Source organism: Ovis aries, chromosome 7 (genome assembly GCF_016772045.2).
Source record: "Ovis aries strain OAR_USU_Benz2616 breed Rambouillet chromosome 7, ARS-UI_Ramb_v3.0, whole genome shotgun sequence".
Taxonomy (NCBI): domain Eukaryota; kingdom Metazoa; phylum Chordata; class Mammalia; order Artiodactyla; family Bovidae; genus Ovis; species Ovis aries.
The window spans coordinates 73,655,322-73,682,296 of record NC_056060.1 but is presented as its reverse complement, the minus strand read 5'-3'; the positions used below and the strand labels follow the sequence as shown (position 1 = coordinate 73,682,296).

The 26,975-nt window shown below is 41.8% G+C and overlaps 1 protein-coding gene across 1 annotated transcript; it reads left to right on the top strand.

Annotated features, from left to right (window-relative positions):
- Nucleotides 1–10,643: 10,643 nt before the first annotated feature.
- GPHB5 (glycoprotein hormone subunit beta 5) lies at nt 10,644–14,657 on the top strand. Its single transcript, XM_004010709.3, has 2 exons — nt 10,644–10,847; nt 14,469–14,657. Exons 1-2 carry the CDS (start codon nt 10,644–10,646, stop codon nt 14,655–14,657), a joined length of 393 nt encoding a protein of 130 aa, XP_004010758.3.
- Nucleotides 14,658–26,975: the final 12,318 nt, after the last annotated feature.

Here is a 26,975-nt window from a genome sequence, read left to right as displayed (position 1 = left end):
GGATGCTGGATCACATGGCAACTCTATTTTTAGTTTTTTGAGGAAGCTCTATGTTGTTTTCCATAGTGGCTGTACCAGCTTACATTCCTACCAATGGTGTACAGGTTTCCTTTCCTCTATGCCTTCTCTGCTGCTGCTGCTGCTAAGTTGCTTCAGTCGTGTCTGACCCTGTGCAACCCCAAAGACAGCCTCCTACCAGGCTCCCCTGTTCCTGGGATTCTCCAGGCAAGGACACTGGAGTGGGTTGCCGTTTCCTTCTCCAATGCATGAAAGTGAAAAGTGAAAGTGAAGTCACTCAGTCGTGTCTGACTCTTCGCGACCCCATGGACTGCAGCCCATCAGGCTCCTCTGTCCATGGGATTTTCCAGGCAAGAGTGCCCTCTCTAGTAGCTTGTTATTTGTAGACTTAAATGATGGCCATTCTGATCAGTGGAAGGTGATATCTCATTGTAATTTTGATTTGCATTTCTCTAATTATTAGTGATGTTGAGAATCTTTTCATGTGCCCTTGGCTATCTGTATGTGTTCTTTGGAGAAATGTCTATTTAGGTCTTTTGTCCATTTTTTCGACTGGGTTGTTGTTGTTGAGTTGTATGAGGTGTTTTTATATTTTAGAAATTATTATTTTTGAAATTCTTGGTCACATTGTTTGCAAATATTTTCTCCCATTCTGTAGGTTTTTTCATTTTGTCTATAGTTTCTTTTGCTGTGGAAAAGCTTATAAGTTTGATTAGGTCCCATTTGTTTATTTTTGCTTTTATTTTGATTGCCTTGGGAGACTGACCTAAGAAAACATTGATATGATTCATGTTAGAGAATGTTTTGCCTATGTTCTCTTCTAGGAGTTTTATTGGAGAAGGCAATGGCACCCCACTCCAGCACTCTTGCCTGGAAAATCCCATGGACAGAGGAGCCTGGTAGGCTGCAGTCCATGGGGTCGCTAAGAGTCTGACACGACTGAGCAACTTCACTTTGACTTTTCACTTTCATGCATTAGGAAATGGCAACCCACTCCAGTACTCTTACCTGGAGAATCCCAGGGACGGGGGAGCCTGGTGGGCTGCCATCTCTGGGGTCACACAGAGTCAGACATGACTGAAGCGACAGCAGCAGCAGCAGGAGTTTTATGGTGTTATGTCTTATATATAAGTCTTTAAGCCATTTTGAGTTTATTTTTGTGTATGGTGTGAGGGAGTATTCTAACTTCATTGATTTATATGTGGCTGTCCAACTTTCCCAACATCACTTGCTGAAGAGATGTTTTCCTTTTGCATATTCTTGCCTCCTTTGTCAGATTAATTGGCTGAAGGTGTGTGGGTTTATTTCTGGATTCTATTCTGTTCCATTGATCCATATGTCAGTTTTTATGCCAATACCATGCTGTTTTGATTACTGTAGCTTTGTAGTATTGTCTGAAGTCTGGGAGAGTTATGTCTCTGCTTTGTTCTTTTTCCTCAGGATTGTTTTGGCAGTTCTGGGTCTTTTTGGTTCTATAAACTATTAGAATTATTTTTTCTAGTTCTGTGAAAAATGCCGTGAGTAATTTGTTAGGGATTTCATTAAATCTTTAGATTGCTTTGGGTCATATGGTCACTTTAACAAAATTAATTCTTTCAGTCCAAGAGCACGGGATATCCTTCTGTTTCTTTGACTCATCTTCAGTTTCCCTTATTAATCTTACATAGTTCTCAGCACACTCTTTAGAGTATTTTACTTTTTTTTCTGATGTGTTTTTAAAAGGTACTTTTTAAAAAATATTCTCTTTTTGATATTTCATTGTTAGTATAAAAAAATGCAATGGATTTCTGTATGTTCATCTTGTATCCTGCCTGCTACCTTGCTGAATTTGATTATCAGTTCTAGAAGTTTTTGTGTGAAATCTCTAGGTTTTTCTCTATATAATTTCATGTCAAAAGAGACTGCTGTTAACTCCAGTGGTGGAGTCAATGTGTGATTTTCTCTGCCTGAAATGAATTCTCTCCCAACTCACTGGAGTCACCTCAATAGGAAGTCTAAGGTCACATAGGATCCTTTCTCCATTTTTATTGCTGCACTTACCGCACTTAATGGTATGTTGACTTATTTTTTAAGCTTCTGGTTCTTTTGATTTCCTAGCAGTAATACTTAAAATTAACTTCTTTATTTTTTCTTAATGCAGAGTACTTTTTCATTAAAAATTGACATATAATTGACATATGCCTTGTAATTGTTTTAGTGGTATGACATGATGGCCTGATACATATGTGTATTGTGAAATGATTACCACATTAGTTTAGCATCCATCATTACACATAGTTACAAAATTTTTTTCTTGTGATTAGAACTTCAGCGTTCTACTCTCACACCAACTTTCAAATATACAATAGTGTTGTTAACTATAGGTCATCATTATGAACATTATAGCCACAGGATTCATTTATTCATCTTATAACTGGAAGTTTGTAGCTTTTGACTATGTGTATCCATTTGCCCATCCTGTAAATAAAATGTTGATTTATCTTTTAATCAAACTTTTAATTTTTATATATTTGTAGATTCATTTGCAGTTATAAGAAATGATACAGAGATATTCTATGTCCCATTCATCCAGTTTCCCTCAGTATCTTTTATACTTAAAACTGTAGTATAATAGTATATTGTCAGGTATTAACATTGATATAATTACCCATCTTGCTTACATTTACCCAGTTTTACTTAGATTTCCCAGGTGGTGGCATTGGTAAAGAATCCACCTGCCAAAGCAGGAGGTGCAAGAGACAAGGGTTTGATCTCTGGGTTGAGAAGATCCCCTGGAGTAGGAAATGACAACCCACTCCAGTATTATTGCCTGGAAAATTCCACAGGCAGAAGAGCCTAGTGGGATACAGTCCATGGATTTGCAAAGAGTTGGACATGACTGAGCACACGCCTCAACTTATATTTGTGTATATGGGTATATTGATATTTAGTTCTGTGCAACTTTATTACATGTTTTGTTCATTTATTTACCACCACAGTGAAGACAAGAACATTTCCACCATCACAAAAATCCTACATTTGCCCTTCGTAATCACATCCACCTCCTTCCTATTTCTGAGTCTCCTCAGTGAAAAGTGAATGTGTTAGTTGCTCAGTAATGTCTGACTCTTTGCAACCCCATCGACTGTAGCCTGCCAAACTCCTCTGTCCATGGGGTTCTCCAGGCAAGAATACTAGAGAGGGTTTTCATTCCCTTCTCCAGGGGATCTTCCCAACCCAGGAACTGAACCTCCGTGTCCCACATTGCCAGCAGGTTCTCTACCATCTGAGCCACCAGGGAAGCCTTGACCACTGGCAACCCAGTCTGTTCTCTATCTCTAGAATCCTATCATTTCAGGAATGGTATATAAATGGAACCATATGATAAATATCTCTTTAGGACTGGCTTTTTTCACTCAGCATGATTCCTCAGAGATTCATGAGTTGTTGTGTGTTTGTTCCCTTTTATTGGGGTATGATTCCATGACATGGGTAGACCACAATTTGTTTAACCATTCACCTAGTAAGGGAAACCTGAGCTATTTCCAGTTTGGGGCTATTATGGATTAGGCTGCCATGAACATGTATGAAAGGTTTTTTTGTGAATATAAATTTCCATGACTCTGGGATAAATGCCCTAAAGTACAACTTCTAGATCATATATCTGTTGGTTTATTTATCGCCCTTGCTAGATTTTGACTCTTTGGGGCAGGTTCTTAGCTCTGTTCATATTTGCATCACATTTACTTAGCATGTGTCTGACACATGGTAACAGTCAATAAAATATGGAAGGACAGAAAGAAGGAAAGAAGGGATAAAATCAAGAAAGGGAAGGAGGAAGGAAATCTATTATTACTCTCAGCTGTTAGCTATTCCACTTTCCCAACATCATCTGTTTGTTTTTAAATGAACCCAGTGACTCCAGTGCTGGACAGTGCCTGGCACATAGTAGTTGCCTGATAAATATGTGTAAAGTTGTGTAACGAGAACTCTGGAGAGTAGAACAGCTCTCCACGTCTTCACTCTCCTATCACCCTGCTCCATCACTCAAGCACGAGCATGGGTGCACACAGACATATGCCCTGCACTCTGGGGCTGTGATCCTACGAACCTTTTCTGGAACAAAGCCAGATAGCTAACAAATGAGGTACTGTTGCTCCGAAACTTAACTAACAACAACCTTGGCCCTGTGCGACTGCCTAGGGAATCACAAATGAAGGATTTGGGGACCCAGCTGCTTTGTGGACTCATTCCAATGAGAATACAGGATACACTTGAAATAAAGAATGCTTCTTTGTGACTCATTAAGCTCCTCTCTGTTCCTCTCTATTAGGCATGTGTCTGCCATGCCCTGCAAAGCTATGACATTCAAAAGTGGAAGAGTCAGGCGGAAATAAAAACATTCTGCTTCAGCGCCTAAACCATGTGGCCCTTAATCTGAAATAAATCTGTGACAACTGACAGACAGTTGTGGAGAAAGGCTTGACTTGTCCTAGTAAATCACACATTGGCTTCATTATTTTTAGTCTCGTTAAAAGAAATAGTTACCATGGCAACTGCACCATCATCTAGGGCAAATGTTATCTCTCTAAATCAATAAAATGAAGAGGCCCACAAATACCCAGTGCTTTGAAAGGAAGAAATGACTTCTCAATAAGACTCATTTCTTCAAGACTTTGCCATTCATCTACATTTGTAATCCAAGATCTTCTTCTCTATCTAAATAAGGGATATTAAAAGCAACATCAAACTTTGAAAAGTCCAAGGCTGACCTTGCTTGTATCTGTTTACAGAAAATTGTGAATTCTCTCAATTCCTTGAAACACATAGCTTCATTTGTGGCTTTTTAACCCATCCTCGGGAGGCATCATGCTAATTAATTTGGCCCTTGGACACAGCATTGTGTATTCTGAGAGGGCAAGGAGGAGAAACATATCAGAGCCTACGTGTCTTTTGTCAACTCTTAACATCATTGTAATCGATGAAGCAGACAGCTGAGTTCCTGGGGGCTCTCACTGAGTTACCTGCGGGTATGCCAGGCATGCACTGGTTGGCTTAGTTACTTTGGCTCTATTTTTGGTCAGAACTGAAATTGTTTCAGAGTATTCATGAAGATTTCTTAATACATTAAAACTTGTTACTATGGTACACATGAAGTGTGAGGTTTGAATCTTATAAATTAAATCTGTCAGACTTTTTTCCTGCTTGCTCAGTCACTCAGTCGTGTCCAATTCCTTGCAACCCCATGGACTATGGCCCGCCAGGCTCCTCTGCCCATGGAATTTTCCTGGCAAGAATACTGGAGTAGGGTGCCATTTTCTACTCGAGGGGATCTTCCCGACCCAGGGATTGAAACCACATCTCTTGTGTCTCCTGCATTGGCAGGCAGATACTTTACCAGAAGTGCCGAAGCCCTTTTCCTACTTAAAAAGTGTTAACCTTAATATCAGATCACAGCACTATAGACTGTGGGAAAGCACAGTTGGTACCCACCTGTGTCTCCTGGCTTCAGGATGCTGAGAAGGTCTTCTAGCCCCCAAAGACTTTACTTCCTCGATTTTCAGACTTGTATTTTTTCTGCATTTAACACCTTTGAAATCAGGATATGCCTAATAATGAACAGATGTAATTTTTTATCGGCAACTTCTTTTTTCTTAGGGGTACACATAATGACAATGGGGAAAAAGAGTAAAACATTTATCTCCTGCTTATAAGGTATCAAGCACCAAGATAAACAATTTCTAGACATTATTTTGTAGAATGCTTACATAAACCCTTTGAAAAAGGCATTTTCAGTTTTGTAGAAAACTGAGATTCAGTGGGCTATGAGAATTTCCCAAGATCACAAGCTGGCAAGTATCAGAGTCAGACGAACACAAGCCTAGATGTCTTTATTATAATATAAACCTTCAGATTCTCTACGTGACTTGCTTTCAGCTTGTTATATTCATAAATAATTTGCAAATCTTTAAGTTCTGGTGCTAGAAAACGCCTCATGAGTCATCAGGTCCGACCCATTCATGTTGCAGATGAGGAAACTGAGGCTGAGAGAAGTGACTTGCCCAGTTCAGTTCAGTTCAGTCGCTCAGTCATGTCCGACTCTTTGCGACCCCATGAATCGCAGCACGCCAGGCCTCCCTGTCCATCACCAACTCCCGGAGTTCACCCAAACTCACGTCCATCGAATTGGTGATGCCATCCAACGATCTCATCCTCTGTCATCCCCTTCTCCTCCTGCCCCCAATCCTTCCCACCATCAGAGTCTTTTCCAGTGAGTCAACTCTTCGCATGAGGTGGCCAAAGTACTGGAGTTTCAGCTTCAGCATCATTCCTTCCAAAGAAATCCCAGGGCTGATCTCCTTCAGAATGGGCTGGTTGGATCTCCTTGCAGTCCAAGGGACTCTCGAGAGTCTTCTCCAACACCACAGTTCAAAAGCATCAATTCTTTGATGCTCAGCCCTCTTCACAGTCCAACTCTCACATCCATACATGACTACTGGAAAAACCATAGCCTTGACTAGACAGACCTTAGTCGGCAAAGTAATGTCTCTGTTTTTGAATATGCTATCTAGGTCGGTCATAACTTTCCTTCCAAGGCAGTCACAAAAGAAGTTGTGCCACTGAGAATCAGTGTGGCTGAACCAGGGAAGAGCATTACCAGGCTCTTGCAGTGTTTCCATCTCCTGCACAGGTTGTGCACTGCTGGTCCTCCCTTGCCTGGGACTGCCCACTCTGGACCAGGCCTCAACCCTTCAAGGTGTTGACACTCAGCTCCTCCCTCCTCTGTTGTCATGCTCCCCTAGACCTCAAGATGATTGCTCTCGTATGCCCCTACTCCCTGCTCCCTGCTGCTTACCCCCAGGAAACCTATATCTTGTGACTCATCCTCCAAGGTAACAATGAATCCAGTGAAGACAATGTGACAAGATGAGAGAAGATTCTCTTGGACCTGTGCTTGGAGACATTGCCCATATCCTTGCTGTATCAAGAGAATGACTTTAATGGTGGGAACATCAATGAAAATGGAAGGGAAGCCTGCAGATACAGATTCTGAGATGTTTTGTGGGTATCAGGGTCTTAAGTAACCCTTGAAATCACACAGCAACCCTCTCACTGCCTCTAGAGAGGCAGGGGGCATGGCACAGTCCATGGAAGGCAAAAAAGTGGCAGCCATCTACCAACCCCTTTTCCTACACTCATGATGAAGTTGGGGGTCCACAGCTTTCTGTCCTAGGAATGGATTCAGAGGCCTTTCTTTTCTTATTTATTTATTTTTTTGGTGGTGGTGGGTCTTCGTTCCTGCATGTGGGCTTTCTCTACTTGCAGTGTGTAGGTTTCTCACTGCTGTGGCTTCTCTTGTTGTGGAGCACAGCAAGCTCCAGTAATCGCAGCGTGTGGGCTCAGAAGTTGCAGCTCGTGGGCTCTAGAGTGCAAGCTCAGTAGTGGTGGCACATGGGCTTGGTTGCTCAGTGGCATGTGGCATCCTCCCAGGGCAAGGATCAAACTGGTGTCCCTTGCCTTGCAAGGCAAATTCTTATCCACTGGACCGCCAGGGAGGCCTGAGGCCTTTCTTAACAGAGTGTTCCAGGTGGTACCATCGACTGACTGCAGTTGATTACAGGGATGAAACAAACTGATTTGCCGTCTCAGTGTTTCCAAAGGCTTTGGAGACCGAGAGGTTACAAAATAACTGAGCCTCCATTTCTTCCACTGGCAAAAGAAGACAATATAGTTTGATTGACATAACTGATACAAGATTTAGAGGTAACGTATGCAAGAGCACATCAGGTACCATGGAGTCTGGTACATAGCAGGCGCTCAGTGACTATAAGTGGGCATTCTTATAAGGTCACTGCTGATGGGGAGCAAGCAGAATGCCACAGCCCAGCTGGAGAAGAAAGGCACTTCTTGGCCTCTCTTTGTTGTCTTTCTTTATCTTGTGACATTGCGGACACAGGTATGTATGTTTCAGGTCTCCTCCAAAAGGGTTGAACAGTCTCAGGTCAGGATGGCAGCTCACCACTGATTGGCTCAGCAAGTTAGGACAATCACGTCAGGTAAGCAGTCTGTCCCTATAGTACCCCAGGTCTGGTTATGCTACTCACAGTCTGAAGGGCTGAAGAAAGTCCTTTATTCCAAGCCTAGTTCGATTTCTATAAAATATATATGGTAATCTGACTCTAGAGATAGGTATATTGATGATATAATGATGGATTCACTGAGAGTCGTTATATATTTTGAAAAAAAAAAATCAAACCCTTAAAGAGTAGCAAGTCTATTTAAAGAACATCTTTCTTTGTAGAAAATGAAATGTTTAACTTTGTTTGGAATCATATTTATTTAATATGCATCTTAAATGTCTTAAAATATGTCATTATTAGCTATGATATGTAAACTCCTAAAGGCTAGAAAGATGTCTGCTTCATTAATTTTTTTAGCACACCCACAATAATGCCATGAACAATGAGATTTTTAATCTATTTACACACTACAGTTGCAGACTGGAATATAAACTGTGTCTCACACTCATAAAGAATACTATATCATTCTCAGTTTAAACTTTAAGAACCAGAAATTGAATGAAGCAGTTCTATTACAACAGCATTGGATATCCTTACATGCAGCACAGATGGATAATTATTGGTTTATTTTAATTTTTAAAGTACCAATATTAACCAAGTTTCTATGAGAGAAGCCTGCCCAAGTAGAAAATGTGAAAGATGCTGAGAACTACATGGAAAAAAATAAAAAGGCATTTTAAGTCCCATGCTAGAAGATAATCATGTTGAATACCTTACTATTTGTTTCCTGTGTGATTCATTTTAAGGTGTTATTAATATGCTCTAATACTTAATGCATTTTAAGACATTCAAATGTTTTGTACCATGATTTCCATCCTTTCAGTTAGTGATCCCATGTTCCTCCCAGGAAGAATGATTGTTTTGTCATCTTTCAATGCATTGAAATGTGTTGTGAGTTAAAGGAAAGAGAGCTGTGAGCAGCTGGTGACTGCCTCCTGTGGAGAAGGAAAGTTGTTACTGCAAAGGAAAATCTAATCCATCTTGCCCCAGTGCACTTGGTCTTCCAGAGCCAGGTGAACTACCTTTGACTGTTCCCCAGGATTATGTCACCCACCAAGGTAACTTTCTTTTTCAGTAGGCGATGTTAAGAAACAAAACAACACCCTTTAAGTTAATCACTTTTGGAAAATAGAGAACGGTTTTATATTCCAAGGCTTTGATGTGTTTAGTGGTTCCTGTAAGGCTCTGCCTCCCTTTTCATTTTGATTGACAAGACCTTTCCTATATATTTGAGCAATCAAGCAGCCCAGTCACAGAGGGTAGAGGCATTTACCCAGAGCAAACTTGTACCACTCACTGCGACTTTCCAAAATCTTGAGTACAAGTTTCAGCTTTACAGGCAAGTCAGCTCCAGTAAGATCAGGTAAGTGCTTCTCCAAACAGGAACTTCATTCTGCCTGAGGGTAAGTCCAGAGAGCCTTGCTAAGGTGACAGGTCAGGAGCAGGAACTGGGAGATAAGTTTGGGAATAAATAACTTTGCAGTCTAAATCATAATGAATTGGGGGTGTTCTGTAAGTGGAGAGTCCACCCTAATTTCAGCATTCAGGTATGTCTGTCTGGTGGGCCAATCATGAAAGAAGTGATTCTGGCTCCTGAAAAAGCACAGGAAATGATCAAGACCCAGGAAAGACCCTGATGCTGGGAAAGGTTGAAGGCAGGAGGAGAAGGGGGCAACAGAGGATGAAACGGTTGGATGGCATCATCAACTCAGTGGAAGTGAGTCTGAGCAAGCTCAGGTGGATAGTGAAGGACAGGGAAGCCTGGCATACTACAGTCAATGGGGTTGCATGATTGAGCCACTAAACAACAATAGAGAGGATTGGTATTTGAGTGGGGTTGTGATGCTTTCCATCATTCAGATTTAAATTTAATCACAACAAGATACCTATTACAGGTGAGGCGTAGATCAAAGGGAATTTGTATCAACTAGGACACATTTTTATCAATGGCCACCAAGTGGGATGTGAGAGCTATTCTGCATATCCAAGTTTTATGGCTTTGTACTGGGTTGGGTTAGTAACAATACATATGGGGCATGCAATTATTATTTATCTACCCCTCTCCATTTCTCATCCATGACATTGGAAATATAATTTCGAGTGAAGCATGTAGCATGATACCAAATACCTTGGATCTGAATAAAAATAATTCGTGTGTGTTCATGTATTATGTTAGGATATGGATAACTTTTGGTGTTAGTCATATTCTGTATTCATTCTGAAGAGATTATTGGAACAAACTTCTTTAATGCACAAATCCAGCAGTTGGGATACCATAAGGAAAAGCCTTAGGATACCCTTGGAGGGTTGAGTGTCTAGTGACCTGAAATTCTAAGGGCAATGTCCCGTTGATAGTGACAAACACATTATCCATTGAGGTTGTTTTCATTGTTGTTCAGTGGCCTGGTCGTGTCCGACTATTCGCGACCCCATGGACTGCAGCACACCAGGCCTCCCTGTCCCTCACCATCTCCTGAAGTTTGCCCAAGTTCATGTCCATTGCATCGATGGAGGTAATTAGATCCATTAATGCATTCTCCTTCCTTTTCCTCTCAGAGGAGCAGCATGAGGCTGGTGTGCATTTTCCTTGGCCCCATGGCCCTCCTGCTCCTGGCTGGCTGTGGCTGTGTCATCAGCACCTCCAGTGGGGACCTGCGCACATTTGTGGGCTGTGCAGTGAGGGAGTTTACTTTCCTGGCCAAGAAGCCGGGCTGCAGGGGCCTTCGGATCACCACGGATGCTTGCTGGGGCCGCTGTGAAACCTGGGAGGTGAGTCCCAAAAGAGGCTCTGGTGGCAATGCCTTCATGTCGCTTGGACTGATTCTAAAGTACTCACTTAAAAAAAAAATATTTCTTTATTTTTGGTTGTGCTGAGTCTTCATTGCTGTGTGCTGGCGCTCCCTACTTGTGGAGAGAAGGGACCACTCTAGTTGTGGTGTGGGGCTTCATTGCGGTGGCTTCTCTTGTTGAGGACTAGGGGCCCACGGTGCATACTTAGTAGCTGTGGTACTCGGGCTCAGTTGCCTGAAGCATGTGGGATCTTTCCAGACCTGAGATAAAACCTGTGTCCCATACATTGCAAGGCAGATTCTTAACCACTGCACCACCAGGGAAGCTGAAGTACTAAAGTTCTTAATGAAACGAGATAGAGCTGGGGTATCTATACTTTGTTATGGGTTAAACAAACAAACAAAAAACAACTACTTGGAATCTTCCAAAAATAATCTGAAAGAAGTATGATATTGCCCTTCTATTGAAGGGCATTGATAAAATTAATAATTTGATTGACATGGTGTCTGTCTACTTGGGGATCATCTCTGGGAGGCCAAGATGTGCTGTTTTTCTGCCCATTTTACAGATGAAATGCAAGAATTCAGTTGGTAGCTGACTGCAGAGTCATGCAGGGAGTCAGTGGAAAGTTCGGGATAAACTCCTGGTTCACGCTTATAACCCAAACTCTTCCCTGTGTTCCTCCCCCTTTAAAATACCAGCCAGTTACCAAGTAAGGCCCTAAGCTAAGCAGCAGGTGAGGGCGTGTCCTCAGCCCCTCCTTCAGTGCCTTAACTTCAGCCCTGCTGTCTTCTGTTCCCCTAGAGTCATTCCTGGGTCCCTCAGGGATCATCATTGACAGGTCTATTAAGGCTCTTCATATACAATTATATCCAGCTTTTTCAGAGACTGTACATTTCAAATGGGATAAAAATCTCGATCAAAGTTAGAATGCTATTAGGCTGAGAGGAGGAGATGTTTGAGGGGTGAGGAGACAGAGTACCTTTCAGGGCCCCGTAGGATCACACCATACAGTGACTGCTGCCTCTGCCCACTAGGGCCTGACTTGGTTCCTAATGAAGTACTAGCTCTGATTTTGTCACCCTGGCTCCAAAACCTTTAATGATCACCCACTGCTGCAAATTCAGTAACTAACTTTTAAGGTCCTCAGCAATATGCCATCTGCCTATTTTCCCAGGCACTGCACATATTATTAGCTCTGCCTAAGAGACTAGATTTTAAAGGTTTTATTCAGTATTCCTCATGAAATCTTACTTTTGGTCCTTTTCTCATATTCCTGCTCACATTTATTCCTTGGTGCCTGTCTCCAGAACCAACCCCTCTAAGCCTTTTCTGACTCTCTGTTCAGCCCATGACCATCATCTACCTTTTTTATCTTATTTCCTTCTCCACCACACATTACGTTTTAAGTTTTTTGAGTGGAGAGGTTCATTCTTGTGCCTTTCACAGCTCTTGTTAAAAGACATGTATAAGCAAGGCATTCAATAAATGTTGAATTAAAAGGGATGAATCCCTTCCTGGAGTTATGCATCTTCTCATCAAACTGAGCCCATTTAGAAGTCTGGTGGCTCAGATGGAAGAATCTACCTGTAATGCAGGAGTCTTGGGTTCAAGCCCTGTGTTGGGAAGATCTCCTGGAGAACAGAATGGCTACTCCAATATTCTTGCCTGGAGAATTCTATGGACAAAGGAGTCTGGTGGGCTACAGTCCATGGGGTCACAAAGAATCGGACACAACTGAGTGACTAACACTAAGCTAGAAGTCCATGAGCACTATGAAAGGACACTGCCATTAGGAAAAATATCCTTCTATTCAGGGACTCAGAGAGCAACCTGTTATCATTTGGATAAAGTTATGGCCCTATGATTGGAATTGGATTATGGTAATGAAACCTGTAACTTAAGTGAAACAACTCCACCAAGTTAGCTTCATTTTCCCATCATTTGGGGGCTTGAGACATAATAACAAATGAAAATTCATTTGTTGCAGATACTGCGGCTGTCACATGACCTCAAACTTATGCGAGAAACTTTCTTGTGTTCAAGGCGTGGCCTGGCAGTGCCCTCCCCTGCTCACAGCCTTGTCGGGGCTATTTGGAGCTCTTTCTGGGCTAAAATCTCAAACTACAATTTCCCTTTAATTGAACACATCTTCTTTTCCCTTTATAAATCAACGAATGGCTTTAACTGGGTAGTGGTCACCCACAGGAGGTCAGAGACTGTGCTCTCACTGGGGAAACGGAAGCACTGAGACTATTACAGAGCAGGAGTCTCCTTAATGTCAGGCAGTTTTTATGTATGCCTTTATTGTGGAATGAAAATGGAGGCTATGTCTAGAAAGTAAATAAACGAATGAGGCTTATTTCCCCCACAATCTGAAAGTTTCTGATTGATGAAGCACTTATTTTTGGTAACTTAACTGGGGAGCATGTCTGAAAATAAGGATATTCATGACGACACAGTGGCTGGATTTACTCTGAAGGTGGAGCTATTGCTGAAAATAGAGTTTGCTCCTGGCCTAGGTTTAGGGTAGCTAGAATTAGCAAATAACCAAACCAATCAAGCCAGGATGCCAGTTACATTTGAATGTCACATAAACAAACTTTTTTTTTTTTTGGTTTCATTTTGGTATAAGTCTATCCCATGCAATATTTGGGACATACTTATATTAAAAATTGTTGTTTATTTGAAACTCAGATTTTACTGGGTATCCTGATCCTGTATTTTATTTAGGGCTTCCCTGGTGGCTCAGAGGTTAAAGCATCTGCCTGCAATGTGGGAGACCTGGGTTCGATCCCTGGGTCGGGAAGATCCCCTGGAGAAGGAAATGGCAACCCACTCCAGTATTCTTGCCTGGAGAATCCCATGGAGGGAGGAGCCTGGTGGGCTACAGTTTTATTTGGCAATATTGCCTGGGATTCCAGATTACTGAAGATAAGAGGACATGAAGCAAAGTGAGAAAGGATAAAACATTATCTGAGAAATAGTAGGAAGAAGTTGATATTGAACTTAACTCTTCTACATGGTCCTCATTGAAGGCAAAGCCATATTCCCATGATGTGCATGTAAGACCTGCATCCTGGACCTCCACTAAACATATTTCATTTGCCTGGGACAAATGAAAGTGCTGTCCTCTGAAAGCTTGCTGGTTATTATTTTTATACTACTTTCTTACTCTTGTAATTGCTCTGATAAGAACAATAGACTATACTTACTGAACCTTACTTGGTGTTAGTCATCTACCATCTTACCTTATCTCCACAACAATGCTAGGAAGTAGGTATTTTGTTTTACAGATGAGGAAACTGATTTTCCAAGGTCTCCAGCAAGTGGCAGATGAGGGATTCAAGCTTAATAGGTCTGACTGCAGGGTTTGAGATGTGCATAGGGCACTAAGGAATCTGCCTTGCTCTGGTTTTCTTTTATTGATTCAACAGGTGGTTGTTGAATTTGCTTTCTACTGGAAGGGAAACAAGTAAAGACATTAATAAGTAAAGAAATGAGTAACAAGCTAATCTCTCATAGTGATAAGTGGTACCAGGAAAATGAAACCGGATGGTATGTTCTAACGGGTTTTCTGTTTTCTGCCTGTGGGGACAGAAGCCCATTTTGGAACCCCCCTACATCGAAGCCCATCACCGAGTCTGTACCTACAATGAGACCAGACAGGTGACAGTCAAGCTGCCCAACTGTGCCCCTGGAGTCGACCCCTTCTACAGCTACCCTGTGGCGGTCCGCTGTGACTGCGGGGCCTGCTCCACTGCCACCACGGAGTGTGAGACCATCTGAAGCTGGTGTGACCTGCAGACACAGCTGGAGGGCGCCAGGCTCACGGACACACCTGCACGGGCAGCATGAGCAGCTATACCCCTGAATTCAAGGACTGTTTAATTTTGACCCCACCTATGCAGGAGGCTAAACATCTCCCTTCTGCCCAGCTCAGGCACAAGGCTAAGGCAGCATATTTGTGCTAAAAATGCAAATCAGTATTTGTGCCTTCCCTGACATAATTTCTCTGGTTCACCCACTACAAATTAAATTTTCTTTACCTTGAGTCTCAGAACATAACTCATATATCATAACCCACCTCCAATATGGATTTATAGTAAGCCAATATTTTAAATGCTTTGGGCATAATTAGGAAATGGGGCTAGAAAAGCCTTTAAATTCTCATGTCTTATTTAATGACTGGTCTCCAAGTAGATTTATGATCAAAGTGCCAAGAATTAATAAAAACCAATGCTTTAGTCCTCATGCCCTCCAAGAACATCCAATTGCAAGCTCCCTTAGAACTTTCTTTTCCTTTTAACTGAGGGATTACCAACACGAGATATAGAGACTGCTCAGATTAAAAAAGGGAGGGCAACAGTAGCTCAAATTGAAAGGTGTCTGGATTTAGGGGATTCTTTTCCCAAGAAAAATTCCCGAAGTCCCTTGTAGATCCTTGGTAAAGAGACTCCTTTGTGATTAAAAACAAACAACTAACTCAGAAAAAATATGTAATCAGAGCTATCACTTGATTTCAAAAATTTATGAAACTAAACTTATGCATTTAGACTCAAATGGTACTTCCCCAAAGCTATGTCCCAGATTATCAGAGTCACGAATATTCTTTACCACTGAGTATATTTTAAATTGTAGTTTTTAAAACTCAACAGTGTTCTGTGTTTATAGGGGTAAAACTGCACTGCTGACTCAGAGGAAAAAGTCTGTGATTGTCTAGCTCTTGCCCTCTCTAAAATCTTACAGCAGCTGATTCTCTGTGACTTTTTTTTTAAAAAAAAAAACACTCTAATGTTATGCAGGTGTCTTTAGTTCTGACATTTTGGGGGTTGAAATGAACCTCCTTCCTTTTTCACAGTGCATTGGGAAGATCTATGTTAATGACAATAAAGCATTTCCTCTGTCTTTTGAGTTCATGAAAACTTCTTTGTCTTTAATATACTTGGAATTATAACAACAATCACACTTAAAATGAATTGCAAGGTTATTTTTACTTGTACATTTAGGATGTCATATTCAGTAAGGAATACAGACAGATGACAGGGTACCATGAGTCCCAAAGGTGGCTCAATCTGTATTCTCATCCCTGGCATTTCATCACTAGGAACCAGGGGTCCTCCTTGAATGAGGAATCAATGAGTCTCCATGAAAACAGTGAAGCAAATGCTAGGATTGATGGTCTAGGATTGGGATGCTGAGGTGGATATCCTAGAACAAAGGGCATGAGCAAAATCCACCCAACCTTCAGATCTGTTGGTAGACAAGAGGGTCACTCTAAAGTGAAAAGTATGAGTGCCTGCCGCCTCCACTGGGGTGGAGGAAGGGGATTAGGGATAAGACTGGATGGCACCACTCAGATGTTTTCAACCAATCCTTCAGAACTTCCATCAGGAGTTTCTGGGAGAAAGAGCTGCTTCTAAAAGAACCTTGGCGGGGGGAAGCGGAAGTAGTAAGGGCTTGCCAGAATTTGAGAAAAAGTGACTGTAGCAGGTGGCACAGTGGTAAAGAATCCATCTGCCAGTGCAGGAGATGCAAGATACTTGGGTTCAATCCCTGGGTCAGGAAGATCCCCTGGAGAAGGAAATGGCAACCCTTTCTTGCCTGGAAAAATCCCATGGACAGAGGAGCCTTGTGGACTACAGTCTATGGGGTGGCAGAGAGTTGGACATGACTGAGCATGCAGCATCTGTAAGGGTCCTGGTGGGAAACAAATAATATACTACAGTGGGATATTGAGGAGAATTAAATGAAAAGGCTGTTTACAAATATGAAGACAGAATTAAGGAAACCAGCTAGCGGGTGGTGAGACACTCTCAAACAATTGTGTGAAGCTGTGGGCAGCCTAGGCTGGAGGACCAGGAGAAAGAGTGATTTTCAGATCTCAAAGAGAACTGTAGGAGAGGAATTCTTTGACAGGGGTTGTGGTTTTTCATAGGAGGATGTGGCCACTACCAATATGAGGCCTGGGAGAGAGGAAGGTGGTTAGCAAATACTCCAACCTCACTCTGCTCCTGTGTCCTGATCTGCAAATGGGAAGGCAGAGAATTGGGGAGCCCATTGGTTCAGCTCATAAATGCTGGCCACCCCAAGAAGCAGGTTGGAGAAAGGTGGGGAGTGAACCTAAGGGGGCCAATGGATAAAATCCCCAGAGATATCTTTGGGAACTTTAGCCAGAATGCCATAGGTAGTAATGCTGGCCTCAAGAGCCGTAGGAGGTGCTATAGCAACACAATTGCTAAGACTCTGCTGTGATGAATTGGGATGGGGTGAGTGTGGAAAGGTATGTATGAGTTAATACAACATTAACATCTGAGAGATGTGGGAAGCATGGTAATGATCAGGACTGTAGGGATTGATTGGTTGTTAAGTGCAATCAAAGTACTTGGGGCTTGGCATGAAAGACACATTTGAAGAGATTCTCTTCTCCTGAAGATGGAGGGCAGAAGGTGCTGAAAACCAGGCCTCAGGGCTAATCGGATAAATTGAACTGATGAGTTGAATCATCAGAAAGGCTGAGTCTCTCACCCTGGCAATCTCCTGTCCTTAAGTTCCTCCCAGGGAAGTAGTGGGTCACAGAGACTGCTTTGGGGACAACCCCTGGATGAGCTTGAGGCTTCCTCACCAAAAAGGCTGTTCCTTCTTCCTAGAGGAGGCCAACTTCCTGGTGCTCAGAGACCAGGTTGAGGCCCCATCTGAGAAGGCTGCTTTACATACCACCCACAACCCCTCATTTATTCTACGTGGATAATTAGGGTCAAGACTCAGGGTGACCCGGCTGGGGAAGGACATTCCCTCTGGTGGGAAGAATGAGATTTTCCATTGAAGGAACCTCGGGGCTTGACTAAAGCAGACAGGTATCAGGGAAATGTGCTTGGGAATGGATCTTGAGGGTGTCAGATGGGAGGAAGGAGAGGGTGGCAGAATATAGGCCTGTATATCCCCGGTGCCTCAGTGGTAAAGAGTCCACCTGCAATGCAGGAGACCTGGGTTCGATCCTTAGGTCAGGAAGATCCCCTGGAGAAGGGAATGACTGCCCATTCCATGCTCCTGCCTGGAGAATTCCATGGACAGAAGAGCCTGGTGGGCTAAAGTCCACGGGGTCACAAAGATTTGGACACAACTGAGCGACTAACACTTTCTCACTTCAAAAAGAGCTTCTTGGGCATTCTCCCATGACTCAGGACTAGCATCTTCACTAGGGCACCTGGATTTCATTCCAGTGTGTGTTTGGGCTGGCTCCCTAAATCTTGGGGAAAATGGTGGCTTACATGAATGAAGAGAAGATGCCAGACTATCCTGGCAGAGTATTTGAGGACTAAAGCCTCAGAGAGGGGCTCTGATATGTTCACCTGGAGAGTTCAGAGGATCTTCCCTTCATTAAAGCGATGAGGAAGGCACTAGTGAGGGGCTTCTGCAACACAGAAAAGCTCAATAGTGGCTGTCCTTGTAGACCAGGGTTGATGGGCAGGAGAAACTGGGCTTCCTGGTCTCAGCAGAGGTGAGAAGGGTCTGGAACAGCAGAGATCTGGTGGGGAAATGGAGCTGCCAGAGGTGAGGGGGATGTAGTTGCCTTAACAGGAGGAGGGTTCTGATCCGCAGGATCTGCGGTGCTGGAGAGGAATCCACCGTGTTCCCAGTCCGTGGTGTTCCAACAGCTTCTACGGTAAATATTTATTATAATCAGAAATGTTATTAATGAAAAGGAGGAAAATGTCTGTCAGTGATAAACTTGATTTTTTTTCAAATCTCCTCTTTCCTTTTCCTGTGTCCCTCTTTGTCATTCTCTCTTTCTCCCTCCTTCACTTCCACAAGTATTTATGAATTCTAATTTTGTGCGAAGCATTATGTTCGGAAGTACAGATATAAATATTGCTACCATTTATGGATTTTTTAGTATAAACAGGACCCTTTATATATATATTTAAACTTTCAATTTTTTGGGGGGTATAGCTGATAAAGAAACAATGTAATAGTTTCAGATGAACAGTGAAGGAACTTAGCCATACATACACATGTATCTATTCTCCTCCAAACTCCTCTTCCATGTAGCCTTCCACATATTATTGAGCTCCACAGAGCTCCACAGAGTTCCACACGCTATACAGTAGGGCAGGACCCTATATATTAATTCTTTGTAATCTTGTGTCAACTGTGCTCATAGGCATTGTTCTTGCCGAAGCATTGTTAATGCCATCGCCATTTTACAGATGATGAAACCAAAGCTCAGAGAGGTCAAGTAACCTCCCAAAGATCAGACAGCTGATTGGCAGCACATGCCAGGTTTTTCTGACCCAGAACCAAATTCTTTCCATTGGAGCACGATGGCTTTTTGGAGTGTTCCTCCTGAGTTGTTCTCGCCTGGAGAAGTCTTTGAGTTTATTGATGTCAGACTCTCTTTCACCATTGATTAGCATGTCTGCTGTCTCTCCTGGAGGTAGCTCAGTGCAAGCTTGGGTTGCTTTATGGAGACTGTAGTTTTTCTCTAGTTTCCTTTATAACCTCTAGCAAGATAGTGCTTTGCTATAACTCAAACCGAAGTTTATAACAGGAGAGACTGAGAGAGAAAAGGAGCAGAGCCTCAAAGGGAAATTCAAAGAGACTGCTGTAGAGATGAAGGTGGTATGCCCTCGGCTCGTCTCCCAGGCAGTGTGAATGCTGGCAGAGATGGTGGTCCATGCCTATTGGTGGGGGAGGGGCTCTAGACAAAACTGACTCCCAGCACCTCCTTACTCTTGGAGACACGTTTATTTTGCAACTAACAAAAGGTAAGGAGAAGGGGAATTTCCTAGATTTTGTTTTCCCCCATAAGAGTGTTTTTCAATGGAGAATGTAAATGCTCACAACACATTCTACTTCTGGGCTTATTAGTTGTGCTGATTGAATTTGTGTTTTCCTTCTTCCCCTGATCAGGAAATAATGAGCCACCACAAAAGCACCATATTCTGCTGTAGTGACTCAACTCTTCAAATTAATTAGGTTTTAATATAATAAAAAACATTTCTGAGATGGTAAATAAACTGTACATCTAATAAAAAAGAATTGCATTTCATCAAGTTTTCCAAGAGGACTGATTATCTTTTTCATTCAGGAGACATTTTCTTAAAAATAATATGTAACTTTTTGGTTTTCTTCAACATGTTAAAGCAACTTATTAAGAAGTAACTTTAAAGGGATTCTTTGGAAAATTCTGAAAATTTTATTTGCTGATGAAAATTTCTACTGGAGAAACAGTTTGCTCCTTATTGGGGAAATGAATCTTCTGGCATTTTCTTTTACAATGATCTCCCTTTGTTTTAATGAACAGGGTTGTTGGGAATTGTGGACAGGGAGATCTAAAAGGCTCAGTGGCTGGTTGTTGTGGTCCTGGAGTATCTGAAGGGGAGGCTAAAGACCTCTGAGGAGGTAGGTGATGTCTGAAAACAGAGGAAAGAAATGGAAAAAGGATGAGAGGAAGCGGAGCAGGTGCACAGCACTGTAACCGCTGGTGGAAGTAGAGACTTGTTCCAATGTTAAGGAGTTTAGAGGGATTATTCGAGTCTCTGTTCCAGGTCCTCATTACCAGGAGAAAAGTAAACATTTCCTAAACTCTTTGGCTTTATTTTTGACTCTAAGTTCCTCTGACTGTTGTTCTTTAGCATACTGAATAGTCGAGTTAAAAAAAAAAAAAAGGCTTCCTGATACACAAGATCAATTATATGCTTTGACCTTGACTGTGGACCATCAGGGCTTCTGGAAAGTCATTCAAACCCCCAAACACACACACACACCCTTCTCCAAAAGAGAAAAAAACATTTTGCTTTAACAAAGAATATCAACGTGGGCTTGATCTCTGGGTCGGAAGATCCTCTGGAGGAGGGCATGGCAACCCACTTCAGTATTCTTGCCTGGAGAATCCCACGGACAGAGGAGCCTTGTGGGCTACAGTCCATGGGGTCACAAAGAGTTGGACACCACTGAAGCAACTTAGCATGCACTCACGCATCAATATATTACCAAGACGATAATTGTAATTTTTTTTTTTGGTGATGTTCAAGGTATGGTTACCAGCAAGGAATAAATATAACTGTCCCTAAGTCATAAATAATAAATGACTTAACTTGAAAGAACATTTATTCACAAACTCTTGTTTAGTTACTAAGTTGTGTCCAACTCTTTTCTAATTCCAAGGACTGTAGCTTGCCGGGCTCCTCTGTCCAAGGGATTTTCCAGGCAAGAATACTAGCATTGGTTGTTATTTCCTCCTTCAGGGGGTCTTCCTGACCCAGGGATCAAATTTGCACCTCCTGCTTGGGAGGTGGATTCTTCACCACAGAGCTTACCTGGGAAGCCTACAATAAACTCTCTATATATACAATAAAGGATACTGATGAATTATTAATAGTCATTGCCTCCATGAAGTACACATACAAAATTATACAATTGAAATGGAAATTTAATCCTGTGAGGTTCCCAGTTCTTTGCATAGGAAATGCATGAACAGACCACACTTCCTTGACCTCACTCTGTTGCTCATGCAGAGGTTATCAATACATGGAGAGGTGCACCTCTGAAGGAAGGTGCTTTAAGCTTCTAGGCTGTTCTGAACCCCCATCTTCCATTACCCTCTTGGCATCCGTATATCAAAACTAAAATATTTCAAGGGACCGATTTTACTGAGCGGAATGATGACATCCAGCATTTTCAAATATGTTGGAAATGGCTTTAAGAGGAAGATTTTGCTCAGCTTTTAGCTCCTGTTTGAGCAAGCTGAGGATGCTAATGTTAAAATATCTCCCCACTGAAACATAAACATTAGTTAATGAGAAAGTCCAGCTGAAATTGGTGGCAAATTTCAGCATGAACAAAATCTGAGCCACCTTCGAGACGAACCAAAAGGAACTAATGTTCCGTAATTTCACTCAAACCTCTCTCTACGCTGCAGGCTGCTGGCCAGCAGAGTAGAACAAGCGGGTTGTGACCAGAGGCTGCTCTCCTTCGGCACTTGATTATTTCAACGTGCTTAATTCAGTAGAGGACTTCCCACTTTCTTGGACTGGGATTTTGTTTTGCTGTTGCAATAAAGAGAGTGAGAATCAGACATTTAAAAATGATAAGTAAATGGATTCTTAAAGAGAAATTGATGTTGCTAGTGTTCTTGTCCTATTAGTTTCTTATGAGGAAGATGAAACAGGCTCTATTTTGTGGCCTGGGGAAGGGAGTGAATGGGTGGGGGTGCAGGGCCCCAGGAGGATACACAGCCCCTGGTATAAGAAGTGCTTTTTTGGCAGCTTGCACCAGTGGTTATCAGTAAGAGGCTGTAATAATGAAAATCGTCTTTAGTAAGATTCTGTTTTTGGATTTGGCTAAACTCTTGCAAGAATGCTAGCTGCTTTGGGTAGACAAGCTGCTCCCAGATGTAAAAACTGTCCCAGTTTAAAAGCTGTACCCAATTTAAGGATATCTTGGGACACAGGTGGTTCCTGCAGCCTTGAACATGAAGGAACAGCTGACTGACAGGACCAGAATCACAGCCACAGGGGCAGAAGGTGGTCCTTTCCAGAGGAGGTGGTCCCTTAGTGATGGTACCTGCGTAATAGCTTCAGTTTCTTATTCTGGGATGGAATCACTGATATTGTAGCTGGGAAATTAGTAGGCCATTTGTAAGTAAAAAAGAAGTGGTGATCCTTGTGCACTTTCTTTGTCTGAAAGTAGGTATGATTTTCCTTCAGGTCTTCTGGAGCAACAATGGAATGTGAATAAGATAAGAGGCTTAAGCATGTGTGTGTACAATTTTCAATTTTTAAAGGGCTCTTGTACACAAGGTGGGATATGGGTAGGGTTAACAAAGCATGGTCCCCTGTGACGTTTAGTAAAAATGTGTTGCATAAGTGATGACAATTCTGGTCTGTGCTTAGAGCAATAAACATCTAAATCAGGGGGATGCCCTTCGTAGAGGTCAAGTTGTAGTCAATCTTTATTCTGGCCTCTAGAGAACTGTCTAGAATATTATCTTAAACAGTGAAGAATGAAGTTTTATGCCTCAGAAATTTGTTTTATCTTCATCTTCTAAGTTTATAATGTTACATGATATAAATCTTTCTTATTTCTTGACGGAAAACCATTTTGGAGGTTTTTTTTCTCTCCCTTATAAATGCCAGAAAGACTTTCGGAAAAGAAGTTCTTGAGATTTATCAGATCTTTCAAACCAGATGCTGCTTTTCTGCTCTGGATTCCAAAACATGCTGTTTCTTTTACTGTAGCTGGGAAGCACATGAAAAGCAAAAGAAAGGACTTCTGAAAGTCTTTTTTTTTTCATCAAGTAAATGTGGACAACTCAAATATTAGCCTAAGATAGCATCAGAGAGATAGGTGAAGCTGATGGTTTCATCTGGCAGCTATATGTTTGGGTGTAAAGACTAATGATAAACTTGGTTGTCTCACAGGCCAGTATTCTCAAATTTTAAAGTGCACACAAGTCACTTGGGGTCTTATTAAAATACAGCTTCAGATTCAGTAGGTCTGGCCCAGGACTGAGCTTCTATAGTCCTAACTAGCTCTCAGGTTGTGCCCATTCAGTTAGTCCCTGGACCACACTTTGAGTAGCAAATTTCCCATTCTAACAAAGGCTAGAGAAGGCAGTTTTCTTGAGTGCCTGGTGAGGATACCCTCAGATAACCCAGAAATGAGAGTAGGAAAAAAGACTGTATAATGAATTAAAGTCAGAATACAGCACAAGATAAACTTCAAGGTTATAGTGCAGGAAATGACATTTTGTTAATTACCAATAGTGTACACAGAATAGCCATTACAAAGAAGCAGATGGTAAGAAAGCCGATTTGCAAGCAACTCAGCCATGCTTCCCGTGTCTATCATTTTCTCTGCCGAGATTACCTGAGGAGGAATGTGGACTGTTTCCATCGGGATAAAATTCTCCTGAGATGTACTTAAACAGCAATTACTGTGTACTCAGAGCAAACAAAACAATTTAAGCCAGGTGATGAGAAGAATGCAGAATTCATTAACCTTCTGCCCACAGGCCCTCTGTGAGAAAAAATCCGATTGCTTACAAAAATTGATTTAAAAAAATAGCAGGTGGTGGCACTTTCAGGTGTGTATTTACAAAGCTGTCCCAAACATACCACCTGCTATGAAAGAGTTTCTGTTTTTTCTTTAAAGAATTAACATAAAATAAAAAAAGACTTGTTCAGAGTCTCTCGGAGATGAAATGTGCTTCCAGGCAAAACTCAGCTCTGGGTCTTGGGGACACTCTTCTCAAATTACTCCAGACGTCTCACCCCTAAAACACTGATCAGCCCCTGTTCATCCATGATAATTGCATATACCAAGAGGCTTGGAGGACATGGCTGAAAATTCAACAAAATTATACCAGCTACATAGCATAAAGGTTTGAGTCACTGCAGAACTCAGAACAAAATGAAATTTCCATGGTAGAACATGTTTAAAACATGCACAAAATGACTCTAGATTTTAACAGAATATTCCCTAAGGAGGAAAAAAAAAAAACATAGATTGTGACCAAGATTAATCATGCAGCTTTTCCTCTAATTTCTTGTAGTGGAAGTTAAAAGCCAAGAACTGTTACTGAACTTGCATCCCACGAATTCACAGATGAGCCAAACCCTCCTTGACTCATTCCTGTCCTAACCCCAAGAGATCTCCCAAGAGCAGCGCTGAGCCTCTAATGCTTAATGAGCTTGTGTGTAGAATTTGGTGCTTTAATTTCTTTTTTGCTCTTTGTTGAAGCGCCATGAATTGTTGCCTTATCTCGTATTTTTGTACTCTGTCATTGCTGTTGTACATTTTAGTTTTCATTTTGGAGTTTAGAAATGTTTTATTTTAGAAAGGTAACACTGTTGTCCATTTTAAATGCAATCTTCCTATTTAGAGTTATTCTGCCAAAATAAATAAATATTCTTCATACAAGTAACTGTCTTTCCAGATATCCCACAGTCATCCTTTTCAGGTTTTAAGTCATGTTCATTTTCAATGAAACTTTCAAACTGATTTATTCACTCATATTTCTTGGTAAGTTTCCTTTGCCTGCCCGCTCCATGTTAGAAGGTTTGAGGAGGATGAAGAAGAAGGTTTGAAGGGAGATGACCTCAGAGGAGGTTTGAGAGAGATGATCTGCATGGCTATTAAAGACCCAGAGAGCACTGTCCAGCACAGCATCCATTTTTAATGAATCACGTGGTGGTATTATCTAGGATTATTACACAATTAATTCTGTTGGCTGATTCTGCTTAGAGACCCAGAAACATAGAATGCTCTTCATGAGAATGGTCCTGCTTTCTTCCCCATGGCCCTAGAGACCAGGCAGAAGTTAGGGATTCTCCAGGAGGACTGTCAGATGTGTGTTTTTGCCTTGTGTTTGGTTTTAGGATTTTCTCCCTTCTCTAAATGTTTCCTTTTTAAGAGTACCTAACTTTCTTCACAAGAAGTTTGGTTTCCCTGACCCCTCTCACTCTCTCTTTTTCTGCTTCTAATGGTCCTTGAAATGAAATGTTTTCTTGAGTTTTCCTTTGTACTTGGGCAGCCTACTCAATGACTCTTAAGAAAATAGCTGGTGACCTGTGGTTCTCTCTGCAGAAGAGAATGCACATTTTGTATTCTGGCCTCTAAACACAGGGGTAGATTTAAAAATGAAGACATAAGATCATCTCCAGCATGGTGTCAAACATTCCTTTAAAGCTGAACTTGATTTTTAATCTTCCATCAATTTGGTCTTATGGATGAATCTGCATTTATGAAAGCAATCAGTTCAGTTCAGTTCAGCTGCTCAGTCGTGTCTGACTCTTTGCGACCCATGAATCACAGCACGCCAGGCCTCCCTGTCCATCACCAACTCCCGGAATATTGCCTCTTTAAAGGCTGACCTCAGATTATATTGGAGAAGGAAATGGCAACCCACTCCAGTATTCTTGCCTAGAAAACTCCATGGATGGAAGAGTCTGGCTGGCTACAGTCCATAGGGTCACAAAGAGTCGGACACGACTGAGCAACTTCACTCAAGCTATATATTTCTTGAAGACCCTCTACTTTGTGAGGTTATAGGAACTAACACTCCTAAGGATGATATTTATGTTATCTTCATATTCTGGGTTTTATGAAAGCTGTGCGTATGGTTACAGGCACTTCATCCGGTACTTCTCTTACAGACCAGAAATCTTCCAAATGGTTCTCTGCATGTCATGATCAGACATTGAAATCTCCATACTAAATCTCTCTTCCTGTCATATGTGTGTGACAATTTTTGATTTCCCAGTTTAGTGCTTTCTTGTTGAGAGTGCTGCAGTTACTGCATTCAGCAATTGCTCTTTGGGTATAAATTTTCTTGGCAGAAAGCAGCCCAGAGTTCTACTGTTAACATGGTTCTGACTTGGGTCTTCCAAATAAGTCCATTAATTCTACCAAACAACCAACCATCTGACTGAAAAAAAAAAAAATCCGTCAAACTAGCTACCTGATCAAGCCATGAAATTGAGATTATATTACACTGTACATGTGTATCTTATTATAGTGGCCCATGTCATATATTTGAGATGTGGTTAGGATCTATAGGATAAACAGATGCAACTCAGGTAATATACCTACAAAACTCCAACTTAATATGTTGATAATGAGTAGATTCTAGTATGAAATTGAAGTGTTAGTAGCTTAGTGGTGTCCAACTCTGCAACCCCAGGGACTGTAGCTCGTGAGGCTCATCTGTCCATGGAATTCTCCAGGCAAGAATACTGAAATGGGTTGCCATTCCTTTTTCTAGGGGATCTTCCTGACCCAGGGATCGAACCCAGATCGCCCGCATTGCAGGCAAATTCTTTACCGTCTGAGCCCCCAGTATAGATTACAGTATGGAGATAAAAGACATTGGATGGGAAGCAGAAAAGCTGAGATCTGTCCAGCTTTGTCACAACATATCTCTTTTAACTCATCTGGGCTTGTATTTTCTCATCTGTACAATGAGGAGATTGGATTATAGCTTTTCTATCTCAGAAAAGTCAAGACTACACCTTCAGTAGCCATCTGTTGCCCCTTCTTGACTTTGAAGATGGTGTAGACCTTTAAAGGGTCCTTGTTGAGATTTCTATGTCTTTTAATCAT